The sequence below is a fragment of the Chenopodium album genome, chromosome 17 (genome assembly GCF_948465745.1).
Source record: "Chenopodium album chromosome 17, dcCheAlbu1.1, whole genome shotgun sequence".
Classification (NCBI taxonomy): Eukaryota; Viridiplantae; Streptophyta; class Magnoliopsida; order Caryophyllales; family Amaranthaceae; genus Chenopodium; species Chenopodium album.
In genome coordinates this window covers 46,563,433-46,581,888 of record NC_137850.1, presented here as the reverse complement: position 1 = coordinate 46,581,888, position 18,456 = coordinate 46,563,433, and the positions used below count along the sequence as shown (strand labels likewise).

The following is an 18,456-nucleotide window of genomic DNA, read 5'->3' as shown; positions in this document are numbered from 1 at the left end:
ATATATAGCGATAAAAAACTGTACATAAAACGATGATCTGATCTGAACTTATTTGTTCTATTCTGATTTTTTTTTTTTTTTATCTGATATGAACTTATTTTATACTCCATATGAAATAAGTAAAAATAAGGTGAACTAGCCTAAGTGAGTACTCCGTATAATACTACGGAGTAATCTACTATACTATCACATACTACGTACTTACCACCGAAAGCAGGAGCTTTTCTTTTACTAAGCCCCAAAACCAAAAAAGAAAAAAAAAAAAAAATAAATAATTAAATTCTGCCTCAAAATCCCATCTTATATAAAAAAGGACAAGCGTGATATCTCCTTACTTCTCTGAGATTATAAATCTCATCCCTCTCCCTTTTCTTCTCCCCCCTCTCCCCTTTCACTTCACTTCTTCCATCAAAAATTTCACATCATTTTCTCTCTCCTCTCTACTCTACTCCCAGAGTAGCAAGAGAGATTACTATCATCAATGACGATTATCTTTATAATTTGTTAAATCTTTCACCATTATGAAAACTACTATGTAAACCATCCAAAAAAAAAAAAAAAAAAAAAAAAACCATTTTTTTCATCTAAAGTTGAAAATTTTCCAAAAAAATGGCATCTTCGGATGAATTCCAACAAAACCCATTCTCTCTGTTAGACGCTCTGTATTGCGAAGAAGAGAAATTGGAAGACGATGAAGCGAACAACGATGATGACGAAGAATGGGATAAACCAAACAATGGCGGATGTTTGCTGCCACTTCTTTTACTAGAACAAGATTTGTTCTGGGAAGATGAAGAAATTCGGTCTCTGTTTTCCAAAGAAGAGGAAGAAAAAAAACAGGGGATTATTTTTTCCAACGAAAATGGTGGATTTGATGTTAAAACTCTTTCTTCTTCGAGAAATGAAGTTGTTGAATGGATTTTAAAGGTCAATTCCTATTATGGGTTTTGTACCTTAACTTGTGTTCTTGCTGTAAATTATCTTGATCGATTTTTATCAAGTTTCTGTTTTCAAAAGGATAAACCTTGGATGTTTCAGCTTACTGCTGTTACTTGTCTTTCTCTTGCTGCTAAAGTTGAAGAAACTCATGTTCCTCTTCTCCTTGATCTTCAAGTTCTCGTATGTCCTCTTTTCTTTTCTTGTTTACCTACGTACCCGTGTTCGGGTTTTTTAATAGTCGTAATTAAAATGTGACGACTAAATTGGGATGGTGTTTGTGTTTTAAAGGTGGAAGGAGGAAACTATGTGTTTGATGCAAAGACAATTCAGAAGATGGAGTTGTTAGTGTTGTCAACATTGGATTGGAAGATGAATCCAGTGACCCCACTTTCGTTTCTTGATCATATAATCAGACGGCTAGGATTGAAGAATCATCTTCATTGGGAGTTTCTCAGGAGATGTCAAGGACTCTTACTCTCTCTCCTCCCTGGTAAGTTAACTAATTATAAATTAAACTTAAATAAATATTTGTAATAAGTATTTAATTTGTTTCTTGTAATTTATTATTCTGAGTTTCTACTTCTAGTGTACAACCATAATGTGCACCTATTCTAGAATTTGTTTAGTTTTTTGAGTAAAAACGTTCAGACTTATTTTGTTTTTATTCTACTGTATTTAATTATAGTATGACTTTCTACATGTGTAAATCTTGACTTTATTATTTGCTCTGTTTATGAATACAACTGTAAATTTTAATACATTCTCAGAGTGTAGATTTCCATGAATAAGATCATGTGAAGTTTGCTCTCCTACTTAAGAATGTGTTTTGCTCTGGTCCTAATGTTGTCACATTATTAGTTCTTGTCACGTTATTAGTTCTAATTGATGATGACTAATTTGGAGACTCGTACTTTATCTAGTTAGTCAGTTGTCACACTAATCGTTTATACTCCGTATTATCAAACAAGACAACCGATCTATATCATTTTATACATGTAAATTGACTCGTCGTATTATTTACTATCCAATACTCGGTATTAGTTGTCCCGTTAATAGTTAACATTGAAGTATCACTATGATGACTAATCTAACATGTAGGGACTAGGAGCATTTAATATATACATGTATTTTTCAATGTTTCATATTTTTGGTTGGAAAAATTGGTAATGATGATTGGTTGGTTGATGATGAAATGTAGATTGGAGATTTGTGAGTTATCTACCATCAGTATTGGCAACTGCCACAATGATGCATGTCATTGACCAGATTGAGCCATGTAACCCTATTGATTACCAAAATCAGCTTTTGGGTGTGCTTAATATCAGCAAGGTTAGTCCCTAATTCTAATTAATTTCCTCTAATTATTATTAATAATTAAACTCATCATCAGATCTAATCTAATTAAGAATGCTAATTTTAATTTATTAGTGGTCAATGGGATCACATTTTATATATGGTGGGTAGGTCATAATTAATCCCTTAGAGATCTAACAATTAATTTTGATTCACACTTTAAAAATGATAACCTTTTGTCCTAAGATATATGGATGAGGTGTCATTGTCCCAGAATATTTAGGGCAGTTTTGGTTTTTGTAAGGAGGGGTAGTTTGGTCAATGTCATTCTTTTAAGTAATGTATTGTACTTCATTCCTCAAGAGTAGTACAATTTATATTTAAAAAAACAATAATGATATATTGTCTCACGAAAATCTTTTAGGTATTCAATTTGCTATATGTATCACATGTTTTGGTACACTTGGTCAATAACCCTCTCTACCTTTGTCTCTTATCTTTAAATTTTAGTCCGCCTCTTTTATTTAAAATAAAATGCATATAGAAGATGAATAAAGAACATGGATGTCCTCCTCTCGAGGGCTAACATAAGTAAGTATTTACGAGGCTAATACAAATAATTCACGTATAATATCGTAAAAATGCTCATTGAGAAATGCATGCAATTGTTAAATTTGTTTGTTGATTAATCTGTTGTTTTATTCTTTATTGGTGTTACTTCAATGAGACTATTAACATAATTTTTAAAATACCTTTAAAATTCGGACAATAATCTTTCAAAAACAATTACTCGTATTTTGTAAGAGAGACTTAGGACCTTTACCTTTTCAGCTTAATTTCAGTTTAGTTCTTTGGTTTTTAATTTTTTTTTTTTTTTTTTTTTTGAAAGATTTGGTTTTTAATTTTCTTATCTCATAAGCAATTTAGCTCACTTCAGTAAATCAAAATAGGCTTTTAGTCAATATCTCAAGTATTTGTAATATTGAACCTATCAATAGTATATTTTCCATAAACAATGATTATGTTAAAAAACGTAAAATAAAGGTTATTTTAATTTAAAATGGAGGGAGTATTCTATCCCGTAAAATAAAGGTTCAAACTACAGTATACCCCGTAATAGGGAAACTATTTGGAAAAGTACCTTCATTAGTTGCATAGAAATGACAAGACAAAGTTCTATGAAGCAAGGCATCGTGTTTCTTTCCCTGTTGTTAAATTTTTGTTCCATCCATACATTGGGAAACTCCCTTGTTTTCTTAAGTTTAAAACTTACATTGCTTGTACACAAAACTTACTTGTGTTAATCAAAACTTTAATCACTAAAGTCTCTTCGATAAGCGTGAATAATAATTTGTTTGAGCTAAGTGCGATCCAGTCTTCCCTTGAAACTCTTGATTTTTTCAAGCTTGAAAATTATTGGTTTAAGATTATTGTTTATTCCTAGTGGTCGAGTATTTGTGTATACATCAAGTTAAAACAGTGTGTGATTTCATCATTTCTCGAGGTACTTTCAAATTCAAAATTATGATTAAACTAGACTTAAGTGGAGTAATTTTTTTTTTTTTTTTTTTTTTTACTGATTATGGTCCAATAATAAATAAATCCATAGTTCCAATATAGTGCATGCTAACAATCCTATACGTCACTTGGAATTATTTTTTGGTGTTAAATTACACTTGTATTGTTAACTTGACATATACTTCCTCCGTTCTGTTAATATTGCAAGGAGGAAATTACGCATTCCGAAACACCTTTTATATGCTAAATATCTATAATTGTGTAAGAGTAAAAGTTATAAAAAGTTGATATTGTGAAAGTATTTTATGAGACGAATCCAACAAGATCCCACTTGACTATTTTGCTTAACGTATAACTCATATTATATGGTCAAACAAGAGTGATGAATAGTGCAAAAAGTCCATTGTTGCAGTATTAATAGAACGGAGGAAGTATTTGTGATACACAAAAAGTTAGATAAAAGATTTTATCTCCATTTAAATAATAGGGTCCTTTTTGAGCTATTACCTCCGTTCTATATTATTTGCAACGATTAGATATTTTTCATTCATACTTTATGTCAAATTATTGCAAATAATATGAAACGGGGGTAGTATTTGATCTTTAGAGCATTGCCTACATCCATAAATAGTTTGTACGATTATCATTATCTTTGCTTCTTCTCATATTGAACGTACTATTACAGGACAAGGTGAATGATTGTTATCAACTGATCGTGGAGAAATCATTAAGCGGAAGCAAAACCGAAGACAATCGCAAGGCAAAGAGAACGTTCGACGAAATGATGACGGCGAAAAACAATTATCCTCCTCCCCCTCCTCCTCCTGGACCTCAACAACCTACTTCGAGCAGTGATGTTATCCCAAGTAGCCCGAGTGGAGTAATGGAAGCCTACTATCTCAGCTGTGACAGCTCCAACGATTCATGGGCTGCCACGACAACTCAAATGATGGGAACATCATCAACATCTTCGTTGTCATTGTCATCGTCTTCATTGTCATCTTCAGTATCCTCCTCACCAGTGATGAGCAGGAAGAAGAGTAGAGTTCATGAGCAGCTCATGCCATTGCAGCTGCCTTCTCTATCAAGAGTCTTTGTCGACGTCGTTGGTAGTCCTCGTTAAGCTTATTCCGGTCCAATTCTCTCCTTTTGGCGGTCTATTTTCGAACTAGAGCCTTTCTTCTACTTCTCTTGAAGTCCTATATACTTGCAAAAAAAATGGGGCATATTTATATCATATAATAGTAAACACTTATATATTATATGGTTATAAATTCATTCCCGCCCTACCATTTTAAATTTCATGTATGTATGTGTCATGCAATTATGTTATGGTTCATGTATGTGCATTGCATGCATAAACATTGTAGTATTACATGATGAATTAGAGAAGACATAACATGGGAGAAGAAACTTTGCATGCATGTGAAGAAAAGAAACATGGAGTGGGGGCCCAAATGAGGATTTTTGGGGGAGCAAGACTTTGGACCTTATAATGGGGGGTTTGACCTAGAAGAAGTGGGCCACCACTAAACAAAAAAGGACTAAAGAGGAAGTACTATTTTTGTATCTATTTTCTAATTTTTCTTTGGTTTTATTAGAGGGAGTAGAGGAATGAATTGACTGTACACCATTCATTTTAACCTACTCCCAACAATCATGATTAATTAATAAAAATTAGTATTAAGTACAGTTTTGTGAATAATTGTCAATTGGGGTTGATTGAAATCATTTTATAGGTACTAATAGTAAGAACCATTAGGACTGTACTATACAACATTTGATCTGTGACAGACAGTGAAGGCTCGGAACAACCTTATTTTGATTAGTTGATTATGATGCGACATGGTAAGTCAATACATAATCCATATTGAAAGTTTTACATTGTGCACATTAAGTACATAATTAAACCCTGACTAGATCATCACTAGCTAAAACGACTAACATACTTCTTCGGTTTTTTAGTTACACTACTTTTATTATTGTGACTCATGCAATTTTTGGAATAGAGAAAGATAGAAAGAAAAAATAAAAAGGGCTCATGTGATATGATAGATAAGATATAGAGAGAATTTAGTAACTAAAAGAAAATTAAAACAACTAAATTAAAACTTCTATTTATAAAATGTTATGCAACTAAAAAAAAAACGAAGAAAGTATTTAACAATAATATAACATACATGATACATTTTCACGATATAAATCAATGATTGAAGAGCAATCAAGTCTTTTTTTCATTATACTATATAGTCGGTAACTTACATTTAAGCATGTAAAGTTTACATTCTTCTATAAAAGAAAACTTAAGCATGTAAAGTTTACATTCTTCTGAAAAGAAAATTTGTACAAAACAAAGTATATTAAGAAAAAGGGGCATTAAACATTATATTGGGCCACATATAAAACATCTTTAAGCTAAAATGTGCGTATTAGTGGATGATCTTATCATGGGAAGAAGTATAGTCTTCTTTTCTAATGGGGTTTAGATTTTGCTTTGGCTTTATTCACCAGGTTTTCCACTTTTGGAACCACAAAAATGAATCTAAGCAGTGCATGCGAGCCATTTAATTTGTGCATAAATCCACGATAATATGGAGGGCCACATTTGCTGGTTGACACGTCAATCCGAGCTATTCCCTACATGATTACATGTCCTTTACTTTTAATGGAGCAATAATAATAATAATAATAATAATAATAATAATAATAATAATAATCTATGTTAATACCTCCTTTGTGTTTAAATAAGTAAAACATTTCCCTTGTACATGTATGTCAATGATAGATCAATAAGTACTCATTTGACTATATTTATTCTTATGTAATCACAAACATTAGTTGAACTGAATTAAATGAACACTCACTCAACTCCTCATTACACCGTTATTGCAACTAAAATAAATAAATAAATAGGGATAAGGAGTTTCGAACTCTTAGCCTTACCATTTAGGATAATTATCAATTATGATATAATGTTGCACACAAATTAATATTATACTACAAAGTTTTGAAAACACATGCAAATTATTAAGCGTCTTCAAATGCTCAACTCAAAAGTAGCAATTTGGGACAACGTCCAAGCTACTTACTAGTTCACTTTTAAAAAAAGTTGTCTTACCTAGGCCTTTTAAGTTACATTTAAAACATTCTTCACACATATGTATGTTTATCAAATGACAACTAAGAAATAATGTTGTCTGCAACAATATGAATTAAAGTCAAATAAAAGACTTGTGATGATTTTAAGTGATGTGTGTACCTAAACGGTTAAATTGACAGTTTGAATGTAAAGCAGGTGATTTCAACCACTTTGACAGTTTTCTTAAGTGTCATTTATAATTATTGATAAATAAAGATATTATCGATTAAAATTTTACATTATCAATTAAATGGTATCAATTGTTTTGAATTTGAAGTACAAAGAGTAGATGATTTACATATTATATGAGCTGATCATATGAGAATGAGATGCAGTATTGGACTATTGGAGACTTGGAGTCCATAGATAGAGGAGTCACCAATCCATGAAAAAGCAAAAAGGTCAATAGTGTTGGGGGGTAAAATTGAATTATTTAGGGGACAAAATCTTTGATTGTGGAGGAGAGAGAGTGTATTCCTACTACTTTGTTCCCTACTTTTAAGGTTGGGTAAGAGAAATTAGGTGCATGCTGGAGATCATGATTTATAGGACAATTTATATTTACCTCTATTTTTTTTTTTTTTGACACCTTTTTTTTTTTTCTTTTGTTGACCCATTTTCTTTTTGAATTAGTTTTATCCTTGTATTTACTAGCTACCCTACTTAGGGCATGTTCTCATACCTTGAATTTCAGTTCAGTTCAGTTCACTTAAGTTCAGTTCAGTTCAGTTCAGTTTATTTTCAGTTCAGTTCAGTTTATTTTCAGTTCAGTTTATTTTCAGTTCAGTTCAACTGAGTTCAGCGTAAGAACATGCCCTTATTTTATCATTTTCTCCCATTCTCTCTTCTCTCCTTAAAATTATGCTTAAATTAAACGCGTCAACTAAATAAAAACGGAAAAAGTATTGTTTTGGTTTTATTTTTTCGATTCTTCCCCATAAAAATAAATAAATTAAGACCAACAAAATTGAGGTCAAGCCAGCTAGTCCCCACTTCTATTATTGTAGAATAATGTGATGGCTAACCTCTTTTCAACCTTTTATAATAATAGATGGTTTTATGTCTCTTTGTTTATAATTAGTGCTTTGAATTGGTCTTTTGCTACTCTTTTCTGGTATATTATTAGCGTTTGAATTTATTTATTTATTTTTTTTTTTTTTTTTGTCAATATGGTATACATTGGTCAGTATATGTATGTGGTATACAATTTCGAGCTTGTAAGAAATAATATAGTAAAAAATACATGTGATTTAGTATAGAAATGTGTACCAATTAATAAGATAATAGATTGAAGATAAGTTTAGTAGCTTAAATTATACAAAGTATATGTTTATTAGTTTTAATGACCAAAAGAACAAACAATTGACTCTATGAGGTAAAGTCTAGAAAGTTATTTCCTTGATTAAATAAGTAAAGTTAATTTGAAAAATAAGACACCTAATGTTTGTTTCAAAAGTCTATAGATTTCAAATTAAATCAATTTCCTTAGACATGAGCAACGCCCTTGTTAAACCGTTGAATGCTAGATGTCACCCGTTATATTAATCTCTAATATTAGCTGAACAGGATGTTCACATCACAAATGTTTCGATAAATAATAGGCTTGACTTATAGTATGTCTTTATCTATGAAGTTTAAACACCTTTTATACTCATTAATATATAAAAATTATTATCATATGATGATCAATCTATTAACATTAATATGAAGCTAGATTAGCTTACTATACATTAGCTTTAAAAAGTCTACAAGAACAAATTAACTTGTCAATTTTTTATGATATAAAGAGTTGCATTGCATGAAAAACATCTCAGAGAAATCACTATTTTTTATGATTACAGCTGTAAAGCTAAAAAATGATAAAAAAAAATTAAAAGAAAAGAGGAGAAAAATGGACCAGCTGATCTAGTGGTCTGATAAGTAACAGCAACAAAGAGAGCCTATAATATATGGAAGAAATAAAGCAACAACAGCATAAACATTACAATAACATTCTGAATTGATCTGAACTAAAAAACTTTTATAGTGAGAGTGAGTATTTTTTACAGTTTCTATACATTTTGTTTTTAAAGCTTTCTAACATTTATTTACCAACTTTGTGCAACTCACTCTCATCCTTTTGACTCAAAACCACACAAAACTTACATTCTTTTTATAATGTTGTCACTGTTCATATATACACATTTTATGTTACATGGTGTAACAACTATGGAGTAATATTGTAACAACCATCAAGTCAATCTGCTTGAAATCAGAGCTACTCTTTAGCCTTTGAATGAATCTGTTAAGTGTTAATTAACAATGTTAGTTTCTCATTAGCCTTTGAATGAATCAATTAATTTTACAATGTTACTTGGTATTATTAGGTTTTGTTCTCCTTGTCTGAATGATTTGATTTATTGAATGAGTAGAGGTACGTTTCAAAAAAATTAGAGAGGATATAAGTTAGCCAAAATAAGAGTGAATTTAAAGTTTTATTAGGGGCTAATAAATGGTTCTCATATATTCATTTGGTTTGAAAATAATACTCATCGCTTATATTCTATGATGAGATTGATGACATAAAAAAAAAATTTGATGGAGATACACATGTTGAAAACAATAGTTGCATATGTCTTATTCAAAGATGTTTAATTTGAAGGGTTGTTTTAGACATGTAATGATTTGTGATTAATTTTACCACCACACTCTTACTTAAAATTGATTGTTTGAAATAGTATGTGAATTCATGATTATTCATTGAATTGATGATTTGTAAAAAAGAAAAAAAAAAAAAAGGAAAAAAAAAAAAGCCAACGCGATGTACACAATTCACGTAAATTTCACTAGTGATAAAAAAGTTTTATTGGTATGTTCTATTACACCAAATGTATCCGTATTCTGTATTACTCCGTAGTATAATTCTAAGATGTCACCATCTAATGTAACGTTAAACAATCATTCATCAAGGTCATAAAAAAATTGCAATTATCAAGGGATGAAGGGAATGAAAAAAAATTAATGTAATGCCAAAAGGCATGTAACCATTTATAGGAGCGCTTCTGCAATCATACTTTTAGAATTTGTATTTATCAATGAAAATTGAATTTGAATACGATGTGATATTCAGAAACAAGTTAAACAAGGAAATCTTGGTATTTTTGGATATAAACAAGCTTATTTATCTTTTTTTGATGTCCTTTAACGAAGCCATTCTGTGTTGCACACTTCAGCGGGACGTCTACAGGAGCAAGCATGCTGGTCCTAGCATTTAAAATCATACTATAGGAGTACCCTTTTCTTTAGAAACTATGTTCTTGCAAATTATTGTTGAAATACTAGGGTTTCTAATCATATTATATGTACATAGTGGGTAGTTTTTGTATCTTGTATGAGACGGTTTTACTATAACTTAAACAAAATAAAAAGTACGGAATACCAATTTATAAGGACAGGGTGAAAATCAATCCCAAGATTTCTCAGAACCGGTAGAAAACTAGAGAAGCTCTAACTACTTAAGCCATCCCTCATTCTCATACTTTAGTTTATAAATATTGTTACTTTTAACGCCTCATTAGTTGGAGACAATGTAACTCACTAATTAAAAGTACCTCAAATTGGAGACAATGTACTAAACACAAAGTATGTACTCCGTAATATGTATCAATTTTGAAAAGTATGTCAAGAATTCTCCGTAGAATGAAATCCTAAAACAGACTACTCGTAACGTTTTACATGAATATTCTTAATGAACCCGTGTAAGATTTATATTGTGAATTATTTTCATCTAATTTGTTATATAGAGTAATCATTTACTTGTACTATTAAGTTCATATAGTTTTTACTTCATTATTGTCAATGCGATATGAGTATGTTGAAAGAAAATAACCGTCAAAGTTTTGAGTAAACTTCCAACCAGAAAAAAACATGTTGTACAAGCAAGATTGAAACCTTTCATAGAAAATCTCCAAAAAAAACATTTTTAGTACGGAGTATATGTTATTCTATGGTCAAGAATAAACATACTCCTATATCACATAGTAAGAGTAATAAAAACTATCATGTATTAAATGTATACTATGTATATTTCACCAAAAAAGATCTTAAAAGAGAGTAAATATACAAAAAAATAATGAAATTGTTAAGGAGTCCAAATTAATAGGGGCATTGAAGGAAGACATGAACTCCTTAACTACTCAAAAATAAAAATTTTGGGAATTTTTTCTTAATGTTAAAGTTAATTACAATTTTGCCCCTGTGGGAGCCTAAAGAGGTCCCTATTATAAGGGCCAAAGAAAAGGACAAGTGCTAAAATTGAATATTTGTAATTCTATGAAAATTAGTTGGACACCATTTATATACAAGTATGTCTCAAATCTGTGATACTAAGCTGCAATTTTGTAAGCATGTTTGTTTTTCAGACAAAGATACTGCTATGTTTAATAAATTTTATTTAATTTTTAAATTGTAATTATTTAATTATATTTATGTTTTTTTTTTCTTTTTTTGGGGACACAACTACAACCACCCCACCCTCTAAAATTAAAAAAAGACTGGCTAAGAAATGAATGCACAATCTCACAATGTCTGACCTCCCACTTGGATGTGGGTTTACCAAGAAAACAACAGCCCTTTTTTCTCAGATTTTATCCTGAATTTTACATATATATTGCAGAAAGGACCATTTTTTTTTCAAAAAAATAGAAATTAACTCATAATTGACTTAATTTATTTTTTGATAAAAGATGGATGACTGGCAAATTATGGCAGGATTATATTAGAAGCGATAAAAACAAGGGCCTTGGCTTACAGTCGAGTGTAAATAATCATGAGAATTTTGAGAATTTGATTTTCTATATTGATTTGCAAGATAAAATTATGGAGGCAGGTTTCTTCATAAAAAAAAAAAAATAAAAAAAAAATAATAAAAAAAAAAAAAACAAAGGAGGTGGGTTTATTATAGAAGTATGAACTTAGATCATAGACATCACTTCCAAAAAGGAAAAAAAAAAAAAATTATTGACTTGTTGATCAATTCCTATAATACATTCGAGTGTATGTTCATCAGGTGTAGTTAATCGAGTAAATGAGTGGTTTTCTACAAATGTAAAGGTCGATTTATTCAATTGCTTCAAATGAGCAATTTTTTGCCGCATTTTTCTTCCAAAAGAGTTGCTAAACTTATCCAAGCCAAGATAGTATCTCTACGTTCTACATGTTTTCCAGTTCTTGATTAATTTTGCATCATAGGAGCATTACTATTAAAGAATTAACAGCAGGACTATATTACAATCTTTCATACAATACATTACCAAATGTAGCATTAGTACTACATTTCATTGGAGAGCTAACACAAACAAGACTTTCATATCTAAAACATCTTAGAAGTTAAAAGAGATGTAAAAATCCGTTTGGCCATTCTAAGCTAAACAACATTAGTTGCGATTCAATCATCAAACATGTCACTGATGCCACAAATATATCAGGCCTAGAAGGGGTTAGAACCACCACAAGAAGGCGGTACCAATGATAAGTATAAATTAACAAGATGCTCAACTATGGAAAACAAGCAACAGCTAAGGTAAATGAGATATCCCAAAAATAAGATGTCATAGTCAAAAACAAGGACATAACATAGCAGCTAAAACTGGGAATTAAACGGACCACAAATATAACAGATAGTATTAACTTTTTTTTAAACATAGTAGTAATCTCGTGACTGCTTCAACAACTAACAGTTGGGTTTGGGGTGTCCTACAAAACCAAATTTTATCATCAAAAGCTTGGAGGAAATCAAGAGTTAGCAAACTACATAGATGACAAATCAGTACTATAATTTGTCTCGAATCAGGCAGTATAATTGATGATGTTGAAGAGTCAATTAGAGCAGCTATCACAAAGAACTCATTTCAAATTCATAACACAAACAAAACTAGACATTCCAAAAAATACTAAATTAAGGGACAATTAACCAACAAAAGTGTAAGGTAGTTAGGAGCATAATTAAATAACTGGCACTGAATGTGCAGTAGGGACTAAGAAGCAAGAACACCTTAATACCTTATCATATGGTTGCTATAACAAGATGATGCGGCATTTTACAGTTTGTCAAAAGCTTTAGACTCTGCTTTTCACTGTGGGTTGCACAAATAAAACTGCATCAGTTAACAATTTGGAAAAAGATGCACACACAAAGAATAACAGGTCAACCAGATAATGCATTACGAAGGAGCGTCTATACAGCAGTGGTCTATGCCAGTGATTGTTAATTTAGAACAAAATAGCAGGCCACTTCTTGGGAGTTAGGGTCTTAGGGATTGAGATTAGGATTACATTACACCGAGTTTAATATCCAGTAGGTAATGAACAAGTTGAGGATTGTCTCAATCATACATGAGGATATAAAATTAGACAAACTGTACCAAGCTAATCAACCGCCTCGCATGTGGGCACCTAATTCACCAAAATCATCAGTGTCCACGGTGTCTTCAGGCAGCCGAACTGCATCAAGCTTCTGTTTAAGGACTTCAATTGCATTCAGTAATAGTTGAGGAGCCTTGACTGCACCAGTAGACTCAACTGTGAATATAAAACTGTCCTCTTTCGGGTAGATCTCTACAAGCCCGGACTTTCCCATAGCTTCAGCTTTCTTAATCACCTCATCATCATAGGTATAGGCCTCAGGATCAACTACAACTACCTGTAAGATGGGCAAAACAAAGACACATTGTGCTCAGTCTAGGCACCGCATTATTGTTCATATCTTGAAATATGAAATGCATGCATGAGTCTAAGTATAAATAACAGATACAACCACAATGCTATCAAGTTAAACTTGTTGGCCTATTAAGATCATAACAAAGTTGGATTACAACTCAAAACACATCCTGTTCCAACTGGAAAACTTGATCAAACATTACACTTCTACAAACAACTTAGACATTAGACAGGCTAGCTTATAATAATTCACAGATTAAAGCTTCTATCACCATCAACCTCCCCTGGCTAAGTTAATCTGTGTACATATCTCAATTCAAGGAACTTAATATCAGAATTAAGCTCTCCACCTAGGATCTTTGGAAAGTGATCCTTTGAGAAGTGATCAATTTTTATTTTATTTTTTTTTTGGTGGGTGGGGGGGGAGTTACAAGCATACATGCATCAAATACTCTGCATGAATATATTATGTGATTCAAAGGGTTTTGACACTGTTGAACTACGAAATACTTAATTTAGCTTGCCATGCCATATATCTTATATGGCTGAGATGGCCTTACATTAACAGATAAAAGGGGTTTCAAAGAAGTGATGACATTTAAATAAGATAATATTGTAGTTTATGGTACAAGTAAGACCTGTATATAAAAAGGCTCCATACATCAGGGAACAAGAGGAGAAAGATACAGCTATGCATAATGAAATTCTGTTGGTACAAATGGCAAATCAAGCGAGCCGTAGAAAAAGCTAGCAAAACCAAGATAGGGAATGAAAACATCTCCATAACAATCTCAATATATAATCAGGTAGCTGAAAAGCAAGCAAACGAAATTCAAACTTGAAAACTCTATCACTAACCATGCTTTGCACAAAGAGGCCTACTAATAAGCATGTCATAACACATCAAAAAATTGGAATTCTTTTCCATCTAAAAATGCTCTATTTCACAAGGGGGTCAACAGAGTATTTCATTCTCATCAACATATGACAAAGCTGATCTCTCAGAAATAACCCCATCCAACCCCAATAGATTCCTTAAATCATATTTTTCACTAAAGTAAAATTCTATATATGACCTGAAAAAACTTATCAGCAAATCCGCCTTAATAGTAACACACAACTTATCACATAACCTCAACAGAAGCAAAATGATACAATCACGCCGGTAAATTTAATAAGATACCGACCTGTTGAGTATTAGGATCAATGTCAAAGACTTTAGTAGGACTGCTTTCAACCCACTCTTTCTTTTGTTCAAGTGACAAGGATTCCATCATATCCTCATTAATAAGAATCTCAGGCTCATACATAAAGGTTACTGTAGCAGCAGGAGACCATTTGGCATGATCTTTTCCAATGCCTTTTCTAGCTATTGCCCTAAGCTTCAACTCTTGACCTTTACGCAACTTCACAATTATGATTCCGCTGCATAACGCAAAAGCCAAAAAGAACCTCAGTAACAAGATTAAATATACAAACCATGTGTGATATATTGTTCAGTTGCGCCAAAGAAAACATATGACCATTAAGGCACAACACTGCATCTCAAAGAACAAGGGGAAGACACCCTATATTTTGGAAGGGCCTTAGCAAAATTGAAGAGAGAACCTCTTCTCATCTAAGATACCAAAACAGCAGTCAGAGAAGGCATCATTTGTGAGAGTAGATCAAAATCAATCTACTCTTTTTACAATATGCTATAGATTGCTTATTCTTTTAGTTGCAGGGGATGTACGGTATTTTAGGAGATTAGAGAGATAGAGGGACATAAAAGGGGACTTATGTGATGAGGAGAGGAAATCATTGTCTAAACAAAGTAATGTTCAATTAAATTGCAACAGAGGAAATACATAATTTACCCTTGAAAAATCAGTTATCTATCTTCACCTCTATTCAATGCAAGAAGTATTCGTGTCCTTGGGTGGCATTTCATATATCCATATACTTGAAAAATCAGTTATCTATCTTCACCTCTATTCAATGCAAGAAGTATTCGTGTCCTTGGGTGGCATTTCATATATCCATATACTTGGCTTATATGTTGACATGTATGTAAATTCTAAATTGATAGATTCATGAGATCATGATTGTATGATATACCAAACTCTCTAGTCTCTACATAATCTGCTATCTGCTAGTCATTTATATTGAATAACCTGCAAATCATTAAAGTACAATTATAAAGGCAAAAATCTGAGCTAGAATACAATCTAATTCAAATAAGAAAAATCCATTCTTGAGTGGTCTCTGGTCTCGTAAGGGGTGACTGAGAATTAAAATCCCCCAATCCCCATCAAATCATCAGTGACATGATCTAAGCTAGATGTAGTTTTAAAATGAAAACCGTAAAGCCTGATGTTCCAAATTCCTTATAGCCCACAATTTTTCTAATGCACAGATTTATCGAACAACATACAGACAAACATAGCAACATAGGACAGTGTTGTACTGTTGTCATTTACATTTGATGGTAATGTTTCAACGCTGCCATTATACACACATTTTACACTTCAAAAAATATTTCTTAGAGAGTACCCAGAAGTCCAAAACACTTTCTATCTTTCTCAACTGTTTAGAGGTAAGTTAAGCTAGGTTCCATAAATCAGAAACTAGGATTCAAAATAGTTGTTATTAAAGCTCAATGTACACTTCTTGCACTGGTAATCAACTTGTGCACTGCATGATTTATAATTGCAGTAGCATAACTGACCACACTCACGAGATCCAGTGTAAGCATGATTTATCTACTAACAGATTTACACATCCAAGTATCCAACACACATAATTGATAAATCTATCCCCTGCTGTTCTACCTCCAAACCCTCTTCCTCAAAAATTAACATCTACCACACCCAATGATAAGCCCCTATTCACATTAAAATCTCTCAATCATATTAAAAAATTAAAAAATGAAACTCTAAACCTCATCCCCTGCTAACAACGGGATCCAAATCTGATGTAGGTTCTATTCAAAATATATTCCGCAATTTATTTCCATGTATGGAAGTATGGAACTAACAAAAACATAATTTGTCGTTTAACTATAATGCTGTTGTTGATTTTTTTTTTTCTTTTCAATATTGTTCTCTAAAATGGATCCTAGTACTGTCTTCAAAACTTCTATTTTTGAGGGCGATCCAGAACATCTCAATATAGTTTTCTTGACCCTTTAAACGTAAAATAGCAAGGGCTACAAACATCTCAGATTTGCATCCAAACCAAAAGTCACAACTAACTTATCCAGTTATCCTAGATGACTATTGCAATGACATAACAGCATTGCATGTTGCATGAGTGCAGTATGTTGTTCCATTAAAAGCTTTTAAATCTAGCCTTAACCAGTTCTCTTTCTCTCTTTCCTTCTCTCACATCAAAGTAATTGTTCCATTTAAAGCTTCTTCCTAACAAAAATTAAATCATCAAACACCAATAGATAAATTCCTAGTAAATTAGAACAAAATTCTCATAAACTCCTCTGAACTTCTGAACATCTTCTAAGATTGTAACCAGCATTTATTATTCAATTTAGCCCATAAGAACAAACAGCATCTTGCCCATTTCATTGGCAATTGTGACTTATCTCATTGGTCAAATGCCTCACGAAACATGTTCTTAATACAATAAGAGGAAACACACCTACCAATCCAAATCCCACTGTTCAATCTATTTACTCATAATAGTGATAATATCCTTCTCTACTCAGTCACCTCACTACCTCATAGGCTCATATAGTCAAATACACACCTCACTATGCCAAAATCCCTAATAATAGCCCAAAGAAATCAACTTTAATCACCAAAAACCTAGAATTAACATAAATAACCTATTTTCCAACTCCAAAAATATGCATGGGTTCCAAGCTACTCACTAATCCCAAATCACAAGCATTCACAGTACACAGGACGGCTGCGAAAATGCAAAGCCAAGCATTTCAAAACCCAGAATAACGAAGAACTAAAAATGCAAACACAGAAAATCCCAAACCCTAACAATTCTAGAATGTATGACCCTATAAAAGGGAAAATTCGTTTCTTTCAACCAAATACCAGTAATCAAACAAAATTTAACAGCAAAACAATGAAAAATTGATGAAAATTGACGAAAAACATACCGATTATCAGTAGCATCATCAGAAGCAGGAGCCTCAGAGAAATCAACAGGTGTAACCGTATGATCAGAACTCAGCAAATCCTTACTAGTAACATCTAGGGTTTGATCCCCAATACACTTGGCCCGAAGATGAAACTCCACTGAGCAATACTCGCACTGCCCATCACCGTCGCAAGCGTCGCAGTCGCGGGAGAAGCGCATGGCCATCGCACGCTCGCTGACGAGAGGGATGAGGCCGAGGCGGTGAGCAATGAACTCGTCGTTGAGAACGGAGGAGTTAACTTCGATTTCGACGAGATCGACGGCGACGGTCGGAACTTCGGCGATCATAACGCGGCGAAGTGCATTGGCGACGCTGGAGTCAGTTTTCCTGAGCTCGAATTTCATGAAATCATCTCGCATTTCTCGGATTTTGATTTGGGGGAAGCGTTGGTAGGAAATTCCCTCCATTGTTGTTAGGGTTTTGGACTTCGGAGGTTTTTGATAGCAGGGTTTTTGTGAGGGAGAGAGAAAGAGCTGGAAGCCTAAAAGGGCTAAAACCCTTTGCCTGAGTGAGCGACTATTCGGGGTTTGGGAATGTGGAAGAATAAATTTTATTAAATAAAACGGATTTTTCACTGCGTACTTTTGAGTTTTTTTTGTTTTATATGCCCATGAAAATTTTTAAATTCACCATATACTCTTGAGTTACTACAAAAATTCACCATATACCCTTAATGACAATAAGATGAGTGGAATTTGGTTAATTATGTATCGAAACT

At 32.4% G+C, this 18,456-nt stretch overlaps 2 protein-coding genes across 4 annotated transcripts; one reads left to right on the top strand and one right to left on the bottom strand.

Moving 5' to 3' along the window:
• The first annotated feature begins 334 nt into the window (after positions 1–334).
• LOC145589934 (cyclin-D3-1-like) lies at positions 335–5,052 on the top strand. The gene is made up of 4 exons (XM_081646644.1): positions 335–1,119; positions 1,228–1,429; positions 2,138–2,268; positions 4,436–5,052. The coding sequence occupies exons 1-4, from the start codon at positions 610–612 to the stop codon at positions 4,871–4,873; spliced, it is 1,281 nt and encodes a 426-aa protein (XP_081502770.1). The 5' UTR covers positions 335–609; the 3' UTR covers positions 4,874–5,052.
• Positions 5,053–12,503: 7,451 nt separating this feature from the next.
• LOC145588244 (DNA-directed RNA polymerases II, IV and V subunit 3-like) lies at positions 12,504–18,249 on the bottom strand. 3 transcript variants are annotated; one of them, XR_014101564.1, is made up of 5 exons: positions 17,697–18,249; positions 14,773–15,010; positions 13,291–13,568; positions 12,929–13,002; positions 12,504–12,622 (listed from the first exon to the last, which is right to left on the bottom strand). XR_014101564.1 is itself a non-coding variant. In XM_081644892.1 (4 exons), the coding sequence occupies exons 1-3, from the start codon at positions 18,143–18,145 to the stop codon at positions 13,299–13,301; spliced, it is 957 nt and encodes a 318-aa protein (XP_081501018.1). In that variant the 5' UTR covers positions 18,146–18,249; the 3' UTR covers positions 12,712–13,002; positions 13,291–13,298. The 3 variants fall into 3 exon arrangements, 2 of the variants coding, with proteins under 2 accessions (XP_081501018.1, XP_081501017.1); XM_081644892.1 differs by lacking the exon at positions 12,504–12,622 and having other exon boundaries at positions 12,712–13,002; XM_081644891.1 differs by lacking the exons at positions 12,504–12,622; positions 12,929–13,002 and having other exon boundaries at positions 13,067–13,568.
• Positions 18,250–18,456: the final 207 nt, after the last annotated feature.